Source organism: Podarcis pityusensis (assembly GCF_964106645.2).
Source record: "Podarcis pityusensis genome assembly, chromosome: 11".
NCBI classification, from domain to species: domain Eukaryota; kingdom Metazoa; phylum Chordata; class Lepidosauria; order Squamata; family Lacertidae; genus Podarcis; species Podarcis pityusensis.
Window position 1 is genome coordinate 13,319,122 of NC_138036.1, and position 18,973 is coordinate 13,338,094.

At 39.4% G+C, this 18,973-nt stretch overlaps 1 protein-coding gene across 13 annotated transcripts in view; it reads right to left on the bottom strand.

Moving 5' to 3' along the window:
- TCF4 (transcription factor 4) overlaps positions 1 to 18,973 on the bottom strand; it is a 339,468-nt gene that overhangs the window by 122,688 nt on the left and 197,807 nt on the right. For 12 of the 13 annotated variants that reach the window (XR_013977605.1, XM_080973481.1, XM_080973470.1 and 9 more), the window contains 2 exons: positions 10,258 to 10,387; positions 10,040 to 10,089 (listed from right to left, as the gene is read on the bottom strand). The exons of the other annotated variant lie outside the window; for it this stretch is intronic. Coding sequence is in view for 11 of the 12 variants with exons in the window: in XM_080973481.1 (XP_080829607.1) it covers positions 10,040 to 10,089; positions 10,258 to 10,387 (180 nt within the window). In the remaining variant the exon portion in view is untranslated. The remainder of the gene's footprint in view (positions 1 to 10,039; positions 10,090 to 10,257; positions 10,388 to 18,973) is intronic. 13 annotated transcript variants of the gene reach the window in all.

Here is an 18,973-nt window from a genome sequence, read left to right on the forward strand (position 1 = left end):
GTGCATGCGGCAGCTGTGTCTGCCTTTGTCAGGATGTTTTTGTAACTCAGCAGACAAGAAGCCACCAAGGAACAGAGCTTGCTTCTTCGGCAGGGTGGGAGAAGTTGGAGAGAAAGTATTTAAGAAAGCATGAGTCTTTCATTCGCACATAAATTACTTCTTCAGATTGCAGCCTCTTATTTTTTATAAGACTCCTTGGGACACAAGTTTTCATTTAAAGGAGCTGCTGTGGAGTTCAGGTCTGAAGGTTCCTATCTAAAAATGGGTGCATGGCCACAAAATTAATCGACACGTTATTAATTGATCTGAACACAGGGAAACGACAAACAGCTCAACAACACACTGCCGTGGCATGAGACTTCCCTGCTGTAGAGTTAGCAAAGAACACTAACTGGACACTCTTAAAAAGTTTCCCCATCTCCAAAAGAGAGCAAAGCCACGGAACTAGTTGTTTTCTTCCCCTCCTTCAGTTTCAGTTTTCTCGAACAACTCTCTCTTTTCTGCTTTCTTTCCTCTAAAGCTGAGTTTGTTTCCACTGGGTTAATCTACTCCATCTTTAGACTGAACTTACACCTCTTCCATCTTTGCTTTTAATATTCCTCTCTAACGAAACAGTAGGTCGGCTATGTCCTCATCTGTCACCACTACCTTTGCTGAAATTCCACCAAATCTATAATGGGATCTCAGCAGGACTGGCATTCACTGGTAGAACAAGCTGCCATTTCCAATTCAAGTTACCTCGGGGCCTCACTAGGTCAGTGGCAAATTGGTGCACAAAGCACATCTCTAACTCCAGGGAAACCCCATCGTTCATGGCAACTGACGATAGCGTGCCTGCCAAAAAAGAGGGTATTGTGATCCCCCCCTTTGTGAGGTGGATTTAGCAGGGGTCGTTGGGTAAGTGGCAAATATTCTTAACTGCTGGGTTCATTAAGGACAGAGTTGGGGAAATTCACAGGATATATCTGTGTGAACAGAGGACTACCTGGATCTGTTTCAATCTAGTTTCAGACCTGTTTTTGGTATAGCGGAGGACAACACTGTTGGTTCTCTGGGATCTCTTAGTGGTGTGCTTGATAGCATTGACCATGATATCCTTCTGGATAGGCTCTGGGTGTTGGGATCTGTATGCACAGTGGGTCGGTGGCTCCATTCCTACCCTGGAGAGATGATTCCAGAAGGTGGTCTTCTGTTTGACCCCATGGCAATTATGCTGCAGGGTTTCAAGGGGGCTCTATCTTGTCCTCCATGCTTTAACATACAGCTGAAACAGCTGAGTGAGATTGCCTTGAAGGAAGTATCAATACATTTCAATCAATCAGGTGAGGAAGTTGAATTGCAGCAAACTGAAGATGAATCCTTACAAGATAGAGTTGCTATTGATGTCGAGGGTGTGGGCATTCCTGCTCTTCTAGATGGGTTTATCTCTCATAAATGACCAGATTCAGAGTTTGGGAGTGTTCACAGCTTCAGCTTGGGTACCAGAGTGGCCTTAGTGTCACTGAGCATTTTCAAATAGCTTAGGCTGGTACACAAACACATCCTGGACAGAGGTAGATTGGCCACATTTTGCTAACCTCAAGACTGGATTACTGCAATAGGGTGTTGCCTTATACTGAGCCAGCCCATCTAGTTCATTACTGCCTACACCAACAGTGGCTCTCAAAGGTTTCAGGTAGGGAGTCTTTCCTGGGGGATGAAACTAGGGCATTCTGCATGCAAAGCAAGATACTCAGCCACTGAACTACAGGCATGGAGCAGGCTTTGAAGAGGTACTGAAAACTGTAGTTAGTTCATAACAAAGCAGATGGTCTTCTATCTAGAGAGGGGCAGCTGGAACATGGATGAATTTCACCTACAAAATTATAAGCAAAATTGTAAGATGAGCTTTCTAACATTCTGAAAACAGTTTTATTTGTATTACTTAAGCAGTATGTTTCCTATAGTTTGAAGAGACTCATCATCATTTTGTTGTTGACCTCTGTCTGTCTCGAGAGACAATGGAGTATGCCTCCAGGGGTGAGGACAAACCACTGTGTTAGCAGCACCGAAGTGACCTCCTCTGGATGCAAGCCTGGGCAGTGTGTTTGGAGGTTCTGGACTGCCCAGATGACAAGACCTGCCTCTATGTGGTCCAAAGGAAAGGAAAGCTTTCAGAAAGCAGAGGCCCTTTAACCTTCCAGATCAGTCACTGACTTCTAGGAGAAGAGGAAGGAGACTCAAAGACCTGTCAGGTAGGGACTAATATTTCAAAAATGATCACAATTTTCAAAAGGGAGAGCTACAAAGGTCAATACTTTCATGGTAAATATCCAAAAGCAAAAGCAAAACAGCAACAGCTGCCTTGGACTAGAATAATAAAATGCAATTAGAAGCCATGACATTTGAAAAACAGCAAGTTGGTTTTTTATTATTAGATACATTTTGAAGTTTATCTCTACAAGAATGAAAACTGAAAGTTCTTTTTTAAAAGAAAAAGAAAGGAATGTAAGGTACTGAGATTTTAAGGATTCTACGAAGAATCAATCAATAGAACAGATGATGCTCACAAGATTAAGAGAAATGTCTTGAACTTCTAAATGCATCAAGGGCTTAGTTCAGAAAGCACACCAAACCATGGTTCAGAGCTGCTTCTCTGCTTTCATTTTCCATCTCATCAGCATTTAACTTTTAAAGTTTACTCTCATCTCCATGATTTAGCAGAGACTTGAGGTACAGCAACTTCACCTCCTCCACAGTTGCAGCAGCCTCTTGAGGTAGAATAATGAAATGCATCCGACATGATTGGTTTCTTTTTCTTTTTCCTTTTCTTTAAGCACCTGGACTTCTTCCCTCTCTTATCCTATCAGTGGTACTTTCACTGATAGTTGATTTTTCTGCTTTCGCTTCAGCATTTTTAAAAGTAGGTTCAAGTGTTCAGATGTCAAACAAACCATGGTTCGGTGTGACATTTGAATAGAGTCCAACACTCTATCCTTGAGTACTTCAGTGGTGATTTCCATCATCATGTTCTATCTTGGACAAGCCAGTTTGCAAATTACAATCTCAGTGCAATCATGGGCCCATGGAGTAGAGCTGATTTTGAATGTGTAAATTAGATCTACAATTCTATGATCTCACTGCTCTTCCGAGGCACTCTCAGTGCCTTGAAGCTCATTTTGGTGTCCAAGACTAAATTCCTACCTCTCCCACAGGTTGGTGTAGGAACAGTTACATGGCAACCACAAATATATGTGGGTCCCTTATGAAAGGACCTTCCTTGGAAACACAAACACACACACACCAAACCCAGCTACAAACTATTGTAAGAAAACATGCACTGTATTATAAGCAATAAAACACAAGTGCAATACCGAATATAAATAGAACCAAACCCACTTGGGTCTTGGGTAAATCAACTTTGGTGTATAAACTCATTTGCAGAAGTTTGAATTTGGAACTAGTAAGATCAGTGCTCTTAGTCAATTAAGCCATCTCAGATGGTAAAACAAGATTTAATCTATCCCACTGATCAGTCCATTTTTATGCAGACTATTATGCGATCTCATGCAGATTCAGAATGCATATATATTCTGGGCCAAAAGTACATGATATAATTCCAGAAATGGTTGGCAATGGAAAGAATGGCAACCACTCAGATGTGTGCATACATGTGCTTTCTTATTGCACATGTAGAGAATTTTGCGTATTTATAGAGATGCAGATATCAATGTGCCAGATGACAGAATTTGTGTGCTTGTTGCAATACGTGGCAAAGCCATCAAAGGGAACCCAGGGCAGGGGTCTGCAGGAAGGTATGACCTAGATTCCCAATAGTTCCCAGTGCCCACTGATATCAATGAGAAAATAACAAAGACAGCTGAAAGAGGTGGCAGAACCAGTCTCTCCTCAAGACACAAGGATCACTTGTGTTGGGAAGGGTGTTTCCAAAACGCAGTGTGTCCTAATTATAACCTGCTCACTTTCTACCATATAAGTTAATGCTCCTCTATTATAAATAGAAAGAGGGCTCCAGTTGATTGCCAGGGAGGGGCAGCATGCTCCCTCCCCTAGAAATTGGGAAACGTAGACAGAATCCTGCAGGATCAGTCCAAAGGCTCATCTAGTCTTCTTGTCACAGTGGACAACCAGAGGCCTATGGAAGCAGAACAAGAGCATAGCAGTGTTCTCCCCACTAGACTTCCCCAACAACTGGTGTCTTGAAGCAAACACCAAGGTAACAGCAGAGAGGTTCATCTTCTCTTGGTTAAGTCCCTTTTGTTATTTTCTCGCATATAAGTATCAGTTCTTATTCACCCCACCAGGAAAAGAATAGGAGCGCTCAGGGACACTGATGATGGCAGTAAACTCTGATGCCAGCTACTATTGCCAGGGAAACAGAGGGGCACATATAGAACGGGCCCAGACTTTTCCTTCCATGGATGGAAAAGCTGCTTGTGTCAACTCCCCAAACTTCCACAACAGTGTGGGAGGTGAAAATGGAGGCTGATGGGAATCATCAAAAAGTCAACCCCACTATCTACTAGTGTCCTCTAAGCATAACTTGACTCCAGAAATTCTCCCACTTACGGGAACAAAATCTTCATCCAACCCAGTTTGTATGGGTATGCAGAGCACACAAATATATTATTATTTTATTGGTTTAATTTTCTTAAATTTGTTTCTATTATGGAATTCAAGGTGGTACACCTATCCAGGCACTGACCAGAACAAGGCATGCTTAGTTTCAGCAAAGTTGTGGCCTCCTATACATTCAGACCACCCCTTTCTACCATTCAGGAACAAACATGAATTTCAAACCAACAGATAAACAGAGGGATATTCTTAAGCGATATTCTTTTCTGCTCTCCTATCTTAGGGAGGTTTTCTTAATCTTCAACTTTACCGATCACTTGCTTAAAAAACATAGGTGTATTCCAACGTTGATTTCTTAAAGCTATTTACAGAAAGCCATGGGAAATGCCAATAACTGTGGCAATGGCCATTGAAAACTGAGCAGATGTTACTTTTTTTCAAACTTTCTCAGCGATTATGAAGACTGGAATCTTGCTTTTAAATAGGTTAGCGAGCAAAAGGAAGTTTAAAATTAGCTCTGCCAAAAGAAAGTTGAAATTTATTGTGCAATGTCATATTCCAATTGGAACAGTGCTGGCTGGCTATTTTTGTGATAAAACAGTTCTCTGTATTTTAGATGACTAAAAATAGATGGGGATATCAATATTATACTATTTTATGGAGAGCAGAGAGGAAAAAGAGAAACAATACTGTAATCCATTTCTTTTTTTCAGATGATTATTTCCAACTGTTGCACCTGAAGACTAAATTTCATAACGTTCAGTTGCATTTTACTGTACAGTTTCAGTTCTGAGCATTTCACACATTATGTTCCATGTTAGGATCTTGCTTTGTTTGTTTGTTTGTATTATCCCGTTATTGAAATTCCATGACTTCATGCTCAAAGTCTTTTAACATTAAGGGGTTTATTAATTAAAACACAGTTATGGTCTTCCGTGCTATTTAAATACCGCGATCTTATCTCTGCACCTGGACAGTCTTTTCATATAAATACAATACAGCCAGATCACAAAGATCTTTATTAAATTTTCTGGGGCAGAAAATGAAAAAAGACATTTGGGTGTGGAATGTGTGTGGGAAACTTCTGCACATGGTTAACTGTTCCAGATCAGCTCTCTGATTTCCACCCCTCCCTCTAAAAATTCAAATAAACTCAGTGCTTTGAAGAAGCTAAAAACACACCTTTCATTCTAAATTTAGTCCCTGTTTAGGATAGATAAACAGTTGAAAAAGCTGCCAAGAATCGAGACACCCTGCCTGGTGAGTACTGCCAAAGTTTTTATCTCTTTCTTTTTTGTTTTTTCTTAGTTCAAAAGAAGCCTTTAATTACATCTAATAAACTCATCTGTGAGGGCACAAAATTCCGGAGTCCCCGTGTATATGGGTAAATGGCACAGAAAGAATATGATGCCTGTTGCACTAAGTGGATGTTACCTTTTTGAAATGTATGGTCTATGATTGAAGAGTAAAATTAATTAATTCTTAGGTTCACGCATACACTTGGTAGACGTAAAAGCAAACACCAGCTAAGATTCAGCTCAGCTGAAAGTACATGCCCGGGCAATCCACACATGTATTAAGGGCTTTTCCCTTCATGCTGAATAACAAAACTACTTTCCAAGTAAAGAGCAGTTTGGGCTATGTACCTTTGTTAACTCTGTAACTGTTTGTCACTTAACGGTCTGGTTTATATGTTACCTGAGCAGTGCAGGAGGCACATGGCATGGCTAAGTCCCACACCCCTGCCTTGTAAAATCTAATCCTCAAAGTGATGCGCCGCTGAAATTAATGGGACTAGCATCATCAGGCTGCTGTGAGGACTGCAGGTCTAGTTGATGAGACAGCCCCCCAAAAAGAAAGGAGCAAAAAGAAAGGAGCTCTATGCAAAGTTTCCGCCCGAGGTTGTTTCAGAATGACTGCATAATTCACATCCATAGAATGCCCTTAATGCGCTTCTTGGGAGTTAATTGAAAGAGGTCTCCTTCTCATGTAGCCGTAAGTAGGGAGGCAAGGCAACATCTTTCCCATTATGTAATTCCCTATAGCTGCAGGTAATTGGCTGGGAGGTGCAGCTCATATGGGAAAGAACCACATAATTACCTGTGCTTATATGGTCGCAAAATCCATGCACAGCTCAAGCCCCTTGGGACCAATGCCATGAAAAAGCTGTGTGAAGGGAGCTGGGGACTAATTTACATGTATAGAAATGTAATAGCCCAAAACCAATGGCAAGCATGTTTTCAGTTATTAATGTTATTGCTAGTCACCATTGTTCCATCTAAACAATAAAGCAATTCCTCCTCCATCCATAGGAGGAGGATGAGGAGGAGGAGACAGCAAAACTGAGGCTTGGTTCGGACGCTACATGTTGTGCATGGCAGGTGTGTAGGAAAGCAGTGGGGAGAACAAGTTCAGGAACATATTTCCGAAAGCCCCAGTCACCAGGCATGTCCATTCATAAAAGCTTCCGGGTGTGTGTCTCAAGACTCATATCTGCAATTATTTCATAGCCACTTACATGCACACGTTTTAAAAACTTGGATGAAGAATAGCAACATTGGACCCAAGTTTGAGATCAGGTGATTCTTCCCACAACCCAGTTTATCCACAAAGAATAACCCAGACTACTGATGATCCAGGGATTATCTTTATCTTTGCCCATAGTGACAAAGTACTGAAATGCTTATGCAGGAAGGAGCTAGCTGCTTAACACTGAGTCAAGCCAGTGGTCTTACTTCTGAAAGCCCCCCCCCCCCCGAAATAAAAAGACAAAGAGCTTAGTACCTTTCCAGAAAATGTTTGTTTGTTTGTTTGTTTGTTTGTTTGTCTTACTCTCTCTGTCGCTTCTCTTTCTCAATATAGCCATGGAAATTTGTCATAGACATCTGTGCATTAACACAACTCCTGAAGCCCTTTATAGACAATTGTATGAATATTCAATGACAGTTTAATACCCATATTTTAATAGAAAGAGAATAATATTTTCATTCTATCAGCTAAGTACAATATAATCTGTTTAGTCAATTTATAAATGAGTACTGTTTATCCAGCATAATAGCATCATCTACTATAATGTGATAAGATAAATTATTTAAAAAAATATTTTGCCCTTTAATAGAGTATAGTACTATTTTGAAAATCTTTGCATTTTAACTACTGATAAAAAATCACAACACATTTTGATCATGAAGGTGATTAGCTGTTTGTTCAAACATGTTAAGGAACAATTGACACCCACCCACCCACACTTCTGGATAACTTGATATATCTCCCAATAATAGCATCAGGTCATTTGAATTTCAAGGAAATCATTTGTGGCAAAATTGTTTTTTCCCTCGTTTTTATCTTTCAAACAATAGGTTTCACTGTGTGCAAAAAGCAAGATGAACTACGGAATCCATACTTTGTAACTCAAAGAACAAATTTTGCTAGGAATTAAGGAATCCTAATTGGTTAATTCTGTTTTAAACTTATTTCATACTTTTTTGGTTCAAAGAAACAGCCAAATGCCTGAAATGTCTGCAAGGGAAATAATAACAACAGAGTTCTAACCCTTAAATGGAAATGGCAACTAATCTGATGTTTTTACATCATCACAGCAGTCCTCTTTCTTTACAGTTGTAGCCATTTCACTGCCCTGCATGCGTTTAGCTTTCTAAACGGAAATATGTCCCAGTCAAACAGGTTCTACACAGTAAGTGTACAGATATGGGAGAAAATGAGCATTAGAAATACAGAGGCACGTGATTTTTCTATCAGAATTTATCTGAAAAAAGGAATCTTTATGTACGTATTTTTAAATGAAGAAAATACGGCACTACATTTTATTAAAATTTAAGCATTCTAGACATAACAAATTACCAAAAAGAAAAAAAGAAAAAGGTGTTTAAGTGCTACTCCAGAATGCTTAAAAGGTATACTCAGCCACATTACGTACTGGCCTGTTTCAAAATGTGAGAAGCACCAATATGTATTTATCATCTGAGTTCTCATAAAAGCTATTAGAAGTGAAAGTTTCAAGTAAAGACGCCATTAAGTAAAAGTGAACCACCCAAAATCCTTAGGATTGTAAAAAAATCCATGATTTCTTTAAAGAAACAAAGCAAGAAACATTTATGCAATCTAATTTTAAATTTGTCCTCATTTTTTCTCTCTGTTAGTGAAAAATAGCAAAGTTTTTTTTGTTGTCAACTTTTATTTTTACTTCTCAAGTACTGTCAGAAGTCTGCCCAAGGGTTCACATACCCATATCACTATTGCTATATTAATTAAACATGTTCATTTAATTCCTTTCCTAGCTTCAGTCACTTACTGATATGACAATAGCAAAAACGGAAATTAAAAGTACTAGTTTTATAATATGAACGTTTTGCTATTGATTTGAAAGTCCATCTAATTTATGATCACATTAATAAATGGTACGCCAAAGTAATCTCAGAAAAACCTGTAGGATTGCTCTGATGTTGGTGAATTTTTGATTGCACTCCCTTGTAACCCCCCACTCCCATAATACACATCTCCACAATATAACTACTACCAGTAGCAAAGTCAAATATTTTTAATTCTTTGATCTAAAAGTATTTGTCGCTCTGCTGCACTACGGTGCATTGTTGTTACTTATCTACAAATTAATCAATATGGCAGCTGCTTTAAAACAGATCATACTTTTTTTTACACATCAGCATTTTTTATTTTTAAAAGAACGCAAAACAAAACCCAACTCATACATGAGCCAATTATTTGCTGCATGAACGCAAGGGCATTATAATATGAAAAAGCATATATAGCCTTTATTGCAAACACAGCCTAAATATATGCAGGTAGTTGATTAGAAACACACACACACACTTTCCTAAAAAGAAGGGGGGACGGGACGACAATCAGGGTATTAAATGTGACTTCATTTATTACCATAGCCCATAATTCCTTTGGTAACACCTGGAGTCAACTGGTTTGACACCTGGAAATCACACACACTGAGAAAGCTATTTGTGCAGGTATGCTCAAAGTCCTAATTCAAAAACTTCAGTGGAAAATGAAGACGTCCTCCTTCTATTCTGGGCTGAGACCCATGTAAATGTTTCATAAATCCCTCTCCACAAATCTCTTTTAACATGCAAATCCATAAATCATCATAATACTGACAAAGAAGTTAACCCGCACGTGAAGCTAATGCGTATTCTATCTGGAACCGCATACTGGTAAAGCTACCCAAACTAGAGGCACTTTTTCAGAGTTCTATTTATATACACTAAAAAATAATAATGCAACAACACCCACCAAAACTTTTTATTCCCACAGGTCAGAATTTTATAGACTTCTCTGTTTTGTCTGCCGGCATGATGATGGAGAAAACCAAAACAAACAAAAAAACGTTTAGGATAGGAATCTGTTTCATTTGAAAACATGTTAATCAAAGGAACCAGTGGAACCGTAAACGGTAAGACAGACAAGGAGTACTTACTGAAGATGGTAAACCTGGAGGAACCTTTCGAACTTTCTTTGTTTGTACTTCTGAAAGAAGAAGACAAGTGTGGCTGTAAGATGTATGTTTGCAGGCTCACACCCTCCAGTCTAAGATTCAGCACTGAGCTAGCATTTATTATTAATTACTTGCAAGACAGAAGTTCAGTCTAAGTTTCCTTTTAGAAATGTGGAGAAAAGTGGCACAAAGTAACTCACCCACAGAGGTACTGTGCAGAGGCCTTCTTCGCGGATTATTGCTAGAATACTGATAGTACTGAGAGCCAGGTTTGGTGGGTGAGAGAGCGCCTGGGTTGCCCATTTCCATGTCACCTCCGAGGAGACTTTGCTAAAAGATTTTTGAAAAATAAGTATTGTTATATCTAACTTCTCCCTTGCTTGCCTTTCTATGCTGATTCAAATAATACACACACACTTTCTTTTTTTTTAAAGGCTCTGTGACTGGCAAATTGGAATACTAACACAAAAAATACTTTATTTTCAGATATGGCAAAAATAGTTCTGAGGCAAGTGATTTCTTTTCAGCGGAATACGTATTCTGATGGCCAAGCGAATGCTTTGAAATTTTACAATAGCCTTCCACTGTTATTGCTGAAAAGAAATAACAGTTGAACATATGAACTCTTTTGGAGCTACATCAAGTAAAGTTCGCCCTCCCCACCTGTTTTGTTTTAAACTTACAGGGCGAACAAAATATGTTGTGTTCATCAGTATTTTAAAAATCACCCTGTTGCTACAAAATCATTTCGTCATACAAGAGTAGGTATTTTACCCAATAATGGAAAAAATGCATGTGTTAAATAGAACTAAATAGGAAACACAGCAAATACTTAAAAATACAATATAAAATGTGTTAATCAGGTATAACATCTGTGATGTGAAAATAATAGTATACAATGCAAAAATGAACTAGTGTTTTGCTAAATTGCTAAGGGGGGGAGAGACTGACTCTTAAAGCGAGTGGATAGAAGACGTTGCAGCAAAGTACTTCGACAGCATCTATTTTATTAAGTAAGACAGTGAACATCCACAAATATGAAATGTACTTATGAATGGACAATAGCTATAGCTAAGCCAGAAGAAATGATATCTCAGTGCAATAACAAGGAAAAAGCAAAGACTAACATTTTCTAAAAATTCTATTTGCTATAACTACATTGAAACTTACCCATAATATATAAATCCCCTGATTATACTCTGCATTGAACACATTGTTCTTTTAATTTTTTTCTGGTATGCAATAAAACAGGTGCAGATACTACCATTTATTTTATATGATGAAGAAATTTTCCATTTAATAAAGAAATTTTAAAATTAAGTACCAAAAATCTAACTTTATCGTTACTTGTAATCAACTTTTACTGACTGAACTAATTACTGTACTTGATAAAGTACAGAATGTGTTTTCCCTAATCTAAATTCTAATCACCATGTCACTCACAACAGACTTAGTAATGCTTCACTAACACACCATTCACATGCAAAACACCCTAAATAGGCCAATTATGACTCTGCCCCTGTTCCCTGGTTAACCCGCTGAGAACTGAAAAATTTCACAAGGCAGTCACCAACTAAAACAAAGGCTCCTTGTTTTAAATTAAGACAGTCTTTTTGATTCTTAAATAGCTCAACAAAGTGCCATGTCTTCGTCTGAAAGCAGTTGGTCAAATATGACCCATGAGCTGGAAAATACTTTGTAAAATAAAAATAAAATCCAAATATAACTTTTCTTCTTCTTGGGGATGTATATTCGTTTCTTTTCCTAGATGTGCAACTGGTAAATTGGTAGTGCATCATCAGCTACTATCATAATTTTATGTGGTAGTCTTCACTTTCTAACTTACTGCAAAAAGGGAGATAAAAAAAGCAACCCCACACAACTCTGAAAATTGCAGAGCATTAAAATCACAAATTGTTTGGTAGATAATTAACAGCTGATAAGCTTATTTCCCTGTTGACCACTTTTTTTTGCTTTTGACCAAAAAAAGGGGGGGATGGAGTGTTCAGAATATGTTGCACACTGTTAAAAATAAATATTGCAAACTTTCCCCCACCAAAGTTTTAAATCTTTCATAAGTATCCTGCGAGAAGAAGCAGATTTCCTAAGTCAAGAGATCAAGCCAGAATCAACGACTAAGTATTACCAACCTCTTACTAATACATGTTTTATAAAATGTATGGAATTCAGATACAAAATCAGACACACTACATTTAAGTATGGGGCACCTACTGGAATGAGCTACATATCTTAACAGTCAGATATAAGCAACAATTAAGCTGATAGAATATATAAAAAATTAACCAATTATCTCTCAATATATTCACAGTATGGTATTTCCTATCAGGCTGTTTGTTTCTTGTCTCTGTACCTCAACACAAAGTTTTAATGTAACTGGGAACAAGTCAGAAATAATTGGAAACCAAAATGGTACAAATCCACTATTTGACTCAATTTAGTTGGAACTGTTGCTATTCTTTACCTTTAGCACAGTCCACAACTTCAATGCTGAGATAGCTCAGTCAGTAGAGCATGAAACTCTTAATCTCAGGGTTGTGGGTTCGAGTCCTGTGTTGGGCAGAAGATTCCTGAATTGCAGGGGATTGGCCTACATGACCCTCGTACTCTCTTCTAACTCTACAATTCTATGATTCTACGGGCAAAGCATTTCAGTTTTCAAAATTACAAGGCATGCTGGAATCGTGAAGGTAGTAAACTATGGGCCTGTGATACTCCCAGAAAAAACACAACCACCGAAGTGTACTTCGAAGTAGGCAAAAGGTAAAGGACCCCAGTCAAAGACAACTATGGGGTGCGGCACTCATCTTGCTTCAGGCTGAGGGAGCCGGCATTTGTCCACAGACAGCTTTCCGGGTCATGCGGCCAGCAGGACTAAACCGCTTCTGGCGCAACGAAATACCACAACGGAAACCAGAGCGCATGGAAACGCCGTTTACCTTCCCACTGCAGCGGTACCTATTTATCTACTTGCACCTGCATGCTTTTGAACTGCTAGGTTGAAGCTGGGACAGAGCAACGGGAGTTCGCCCTGTCGTGGGGATTCGAACCACCAACCTTCTGATCAGCAAGCCCAAGAGCCTCAGTGGTTTAGACCACAGCGCCACCTGCGTTCCTTTTACTTCAAAGTAAGCCCCAGTGATGTAGGGTGAGACTAGGACTGCAGGACTGTTAGAACTGTAGCTTCAAACAAGATGATGCAGTCTAAAAACACTTTGAAATGTATACAAAAAGCAACAAACGTGCATTCTACAATATGTGAATATACATAAATCAGGCATGCTAGCAATTGCACCAAGTAAATGCCTACCACAAAACACTGCTGGATCTCCCCTCCAGTTTGTCACATAAGCGCCTCTAATTTTGCCTTTATTTAAGCCTTTGTTTTTCATTGGAACAGCTAAGTCATTCTTCTGAGGCAACAAAACATCCTTTTACGTGCTCTTATGGGGACTTCTCTAAGTACTCCACTGGGGAGAACCAAGATAAATATATATCTACTCATTCTGAGATACTTGTAAATAGAACAACAGGCATTTACTATTGTTCAGCCAGTGCTAACATCTTGTAGTTGAGGAAAGAGAAGACTGGGAAATCATGAGGCCACCACGTAACATTTGGACTTTCTGAACCTAAAAAAGTGAATAAAACATTTTATAGCTAATAAATCTACTACTGTAGATTTATTCGGAAGTGAACCTTTTGAGATGCCCATTTTCTCTCTTGTACTCTGATAAGGCTACAAGGGTTGCACCTGCTATCATTTCAAGGATATCACTGTGTACCACCAATATGCAGTCAAGATAAAGAAAATGTTACAAAACCTAACAGAAATAGGCTTAGGTGCATCCAAGCTATCAGAAATATTATCTCTCCTCCGCTTGAATGCCAGAATCCCATATCACAAATTTCTTTTGAAACCCTGTACACATTTGCATATGCAGTAAATATTCAAGAAAATCTAAAAACTCCCTTGAACATGCAAAACAAGTTGTGCAGTTCCAAGGGTCCAGGTTGAAGAGGGGTGGGGGCACAAATCTTTATTAAAAATTACTGCCACGATCCAAACCAAAAACCAGTCTTACGCATACTATGACTAAATTTAAATGGTTGGTTCTATCTAAAACATGCTAAGCAGCCTGAAGGATTGACGTCACCCAAATAAATTGTGCCCAGCAACTCAGATAACCTTCAGAGCTACTTTTCCATGTGCCCTCACCTTCTGAAATAAGGTTGGTGGCTAATTCCCCGGATACATTTACCTGGAGATGCCTTTGTTATCTTTTAAGTGCCAGGTGAATGTAGTTTGGCTCGTTCACTTGGGCTTTTAATTGCAACCAGCACACCTTTCTTTTTTAAAAATATATTATTTATTAAATTTGTATACCTCCCATCATCTGAAGATCACAGGGTGGTTCACAACATAAAAATACAAAATGAGAAAACAAAATAAACAATAAAACAAAAACAAACCAATAACCCCCTCCCACAAACATATTTAAAAGGCCATCAAATGTTAATGGCCTGATCACAGAGAACTGTTTTCACCTGTTGCCTAAAGCTATGTAATGAAGGCACCAGGTGAACATCCCTAAGGAAAGCATTCCACAAATGGGGAGGCACCACAGAAAAGACCCATTCTTGCATTGCCATCCTCCGAGCCTCTATTGGATGAGGCACACACACAAAGAAGAGCCTCAGATTTTATTTCTCTTTCAAACTTTTAAAATTAATTGAAATGGCTTTTTGAGGACTTTTAAATTCAAAAGGTGAAATTGGAAAATGTAAAGAGAAACTAGATCTTGAGCTGCCTTTCTACTATTGGAAGGGGCTCATTCCATTTTCAGAGGGAACAGCAAACTCGTGGAACAGCACCTCTCATACTGTTACAAAGGGTCCCTCAATCTCCCAGAGCCTGTTTTCAGGAGGGACAAGAGGGAGGGAGAATTAGCAAGAATCACCTTCCCTGTATTCTGCCAGTGATAGGTTCTTGTGAGCAGAATTCATTTCATGGGCTCTTTGGTTCCAAGTGATTGCTTTGGTCATCTTGAAGCAGTTACCACCATTTGTAATCTATGCAGACAGAAATAATCTCAAATTATCCTCATTCTCTTTCTTTCTTTATTGATGCACACCAGTGTGCATGTCATACAAGAGGGCAGATCTCTGCCTCAACATTACTAGGCACTGCAGAAGGACCCCTATGAGAACATGGCTAAGCTTCCAGGTCCTCTTCATAAAAGACAAGAAGAAGGTAACCTGAAGAATACTACCCCAAGGCAATTGGTCAATACTGTAGCATCATCTGCTAACTGCAGGTGCTACATACCCAATCATTATGATACCTGTGTTAGTTAGTGATGGTCTCTATAATCCTCCACAGCTTACAACAAACACAACTGACACACTCACTTTCCCAAGTAAGAGTTCCACATTCGGGTCAAAGCACATTCCACAGCAGGAAACTCGATCTCAACAAGAGACTCCCAATGCCAGATTCATTCCAAAATCCTCTTTGTAAAGCTGGGGACGAACTGAATGCAAATTGTGTCTTTCATGTATGAATCTCCCCCCCCCCCCATCCCCTTTCCTTCAGATTTGGTTGTTTTTGTCATATAAGTGCACATGATACCTTTTCATTAAAAAAAAAAAATGCACTAGTAACCAAATTCTAGCTGAGAAAATGAAACCATGAATTAAGGCAGAATTACATTTATTTGTTTGCTTTTTAAAAAAAGATTAATTATCAATGCACTTTAAAAGGGGGAGGGGATTTACTCTCATATATTATGAAACTTTTCTCCACCAATGAAAACGATTGTTTTCAGCTAGATAACTGCTGCACTTTAATTTTACATACACAGGCACGTACAAACACACATACAGGTTTTAAAACATGAGTGGAAAATATATTTTCCACCTCCAAAACTATTATGTTTAAGCTTAATTACAGATATGACTAAGATTAAAATGGGATGAGTGGTGGCTTTCTGAATGAATAATTAATTAACGAGAAAGGTAAATGACCTTGAATGGTACAATCTGTTAAAAGAAATGAGTATTTTATTTTTATTTTTTTAAAAAGCAGGATAGGGAAAACGTTTCTGTGGAAAGTCCCTTTGGCTGGACTTCCCAAAACTCACTTCCCTCTCTCTTTCTCACCCCCCTACCCCCACTTTTTCTCTGTCACTTCTATTAAATTGTGATCAGATATCAAACACTATTTCATGGGGATGTAGAACAGAGCGGGGTGGGGGGATGAGTCTTAGATGAAACCAGATTACGCTCTTTTTCTGAACACTTGCCAAATGTTTGTAAGTTGAATACATGTTTGGGCATTCTTGCACTCAAACAGCTGCAGTTCTACACTGCCATCACAAACCTATGTGATCTATAGTGACTCTAGGCCATATGTTCCTCTCTTCTTATGCAGCGAAGAAAGGAGAATGGCCTTGGGGCTTAAAGAGGGGGAGGGGGAGGGCTTGCATGGCACTGAAAGGTGGATGCCTTCTAGATTTCTCCCTTACAGAGTCACTGCCATAAAGGCCTGGGCTACCCGTTTGCTATCCTGTTCCTACACGGCACAGAAGGTTGTAGGAGACAGCCTGCAAGCGTAAGTTTTGACAAGTAGCTTTTTTTAAGCACAGTCAAAAGCATCATTCATTTATTTTATTTTTCTTGGATGGGGAATTATTCACAAGATAGCAAGGAGTGAATGCAGCAATGCTAACTTGCCTATCACATCTTATCGCTTGTGGGCACTGGGAGGGATGGCAAGTGAATGGACCAGTCTAGCTTTTAGCAACACTTTTCTCTTTTCTCCTGCAAAGAATTCATGGGGTAAAGGAAAGTGGCACCCTATCTACTCTACTACACAAATACTCCAGTATGTGTCATTTATGAGTGGTGTACAGATCTCTTCCTCCCATAGAATCTTACATGGAACCCTAGAATGCATATCAACCCCATTGACAAACCGCATGATCCTAACCGTGCTAACTCAAAAACAATATATATAGCGCAGGCTTACTATCAGATAAACATATCTAGGGTTATAGTCTAAAAATAAGATTTGTCATACGATGGTTCTGTCAACGTCACGTGCATCAAGTAGCATCACCTCCAAAGTCCAAGCAACAGAAAAAGCTTGCAAAGTAAGCAGCTGCTTGTGAACAGGTGTTCCATGCAATACAGACTCCCAGTGGCGGTGTACCTATGCTTAAGCAGGTAGCTGCTACTGCATAAACTCTTCTGTAAACTAAGGGCTAGTTTGCATGACTATGGGACCATGGGTGTAGCCACATTCCCTGTTCTCCTCTGGGTTGCCTTACACACGAGTAACACATACAAGTAAACTTTGTGATTATTCCACACTAACTTAAGACAGCCCTTCCAATTCTCCCTGAACTCTATGCAGCACCTTTGATACGACAAACTTTCCGAACCGGCTCTATGAGTTGGGAGTTGAAGGCATGGGTACCAGTGTGGTTCTACTCATACCCACAGAACCAGTTCCAGGATGAGGACTTCCAGCTTGGTCCCTTGGCAGTTACACTGTGCGGTCCTGTAGATCTATCTTGACACCTGTGCAAAATATCATTTTTTTAAAAAAGCATTTGGGGCATGGTGATACTGATAACACCCAGCTCTGTCTCTCTTTTCCACTGGAGAAAAGGAAAGCTTTCCAGGTGCTTAATTTGTGCCTGAAACAGATGGTGGGCAGCATGAGGACCAATAAACTGAAACTGATATCTCGACAAGAGATTCTGGGGGTCCAGAAGTTAGGGGAGTGTTTTACTCTGCACAGCACTCCATTCCCTCTGAAGGAGAAGGTGCATAGGATGGGTGTACCCCCTGATTTCACCTTTAGTGCAGGCCTAACTGGCCACAAGTGATGATATCCATTTACATCTATATTTTACTAGCTACGGTCATCCTTAGATAGGGATAGTCTGGCCACAATGATTAATGTCCTTCAGGTTAAGGTTATTGTAATGCACTCTATGTGGGGCTGCCCTCGATGAAGGGTTGTAAGTTGCAGCTATTGCAAAATGCAGCCACAAAGTTGCGGCAAGTATGGTTGGATGAGACAGCCTAACGCTGGTTCTTCAATATCTGTACTGGCTGCCTGTTTGTTATCTAGCCCAATGTAAGATGCCCTGACGGATAAATCTATTAATTGTTTGCAACCTTGCTACCTAAAGCAGCATCTCCTTCTATACTCTCCTGCCCATATAAAGTAGCTCCTTTTGGCTATGCCATCATCAAAAGAAGCCAATGCAGCTGGAAGTTCTAATAGGGCCTTCTCAGTGGTGGCAATTCAATTTTGAAACACTCTTCCCCCAGCCTAGCACCAACACTTGCTAGTTTTCAACATTAGCTGCAAACATTTCTTTTATGCAAGTGAAATGTCTGCTTGTGCAGTATTTTTATTTGGTTTTATGTTAGTGTATTGTGATGTGACCTACCCTGAGATTGCATTGTGATTAATTCCACAAGCAAACAAACATGTAGAGATGTCAAGCTCTGCTCTCAAATACCCATAACTTAAATATACATGCATGCATACACACACACACACACACACACACACACACACACACCCCTTTCTTACAAAACAATGCAAGGCATTGGACACCACATCACTGAAACAAGTAAACAAAAAATCAAAAGAAAATACAATCAAATAATACCCATAAAATCCACAGCAATTAGCCAAAACACAGAAAGCAGCAAACAAAGCTGGAATAAAAATCCAACTTTCAACCTAGCCAAAAGGCGACTCAGGATTTAGCCTGTTGCCTGGAGCCATATGATAGCTGGGCTCATATAATACTGGAACCTATTTAATTCCCTGGGAAGGGCATTTTATACTCGATGAACACCACAACTGAAAAG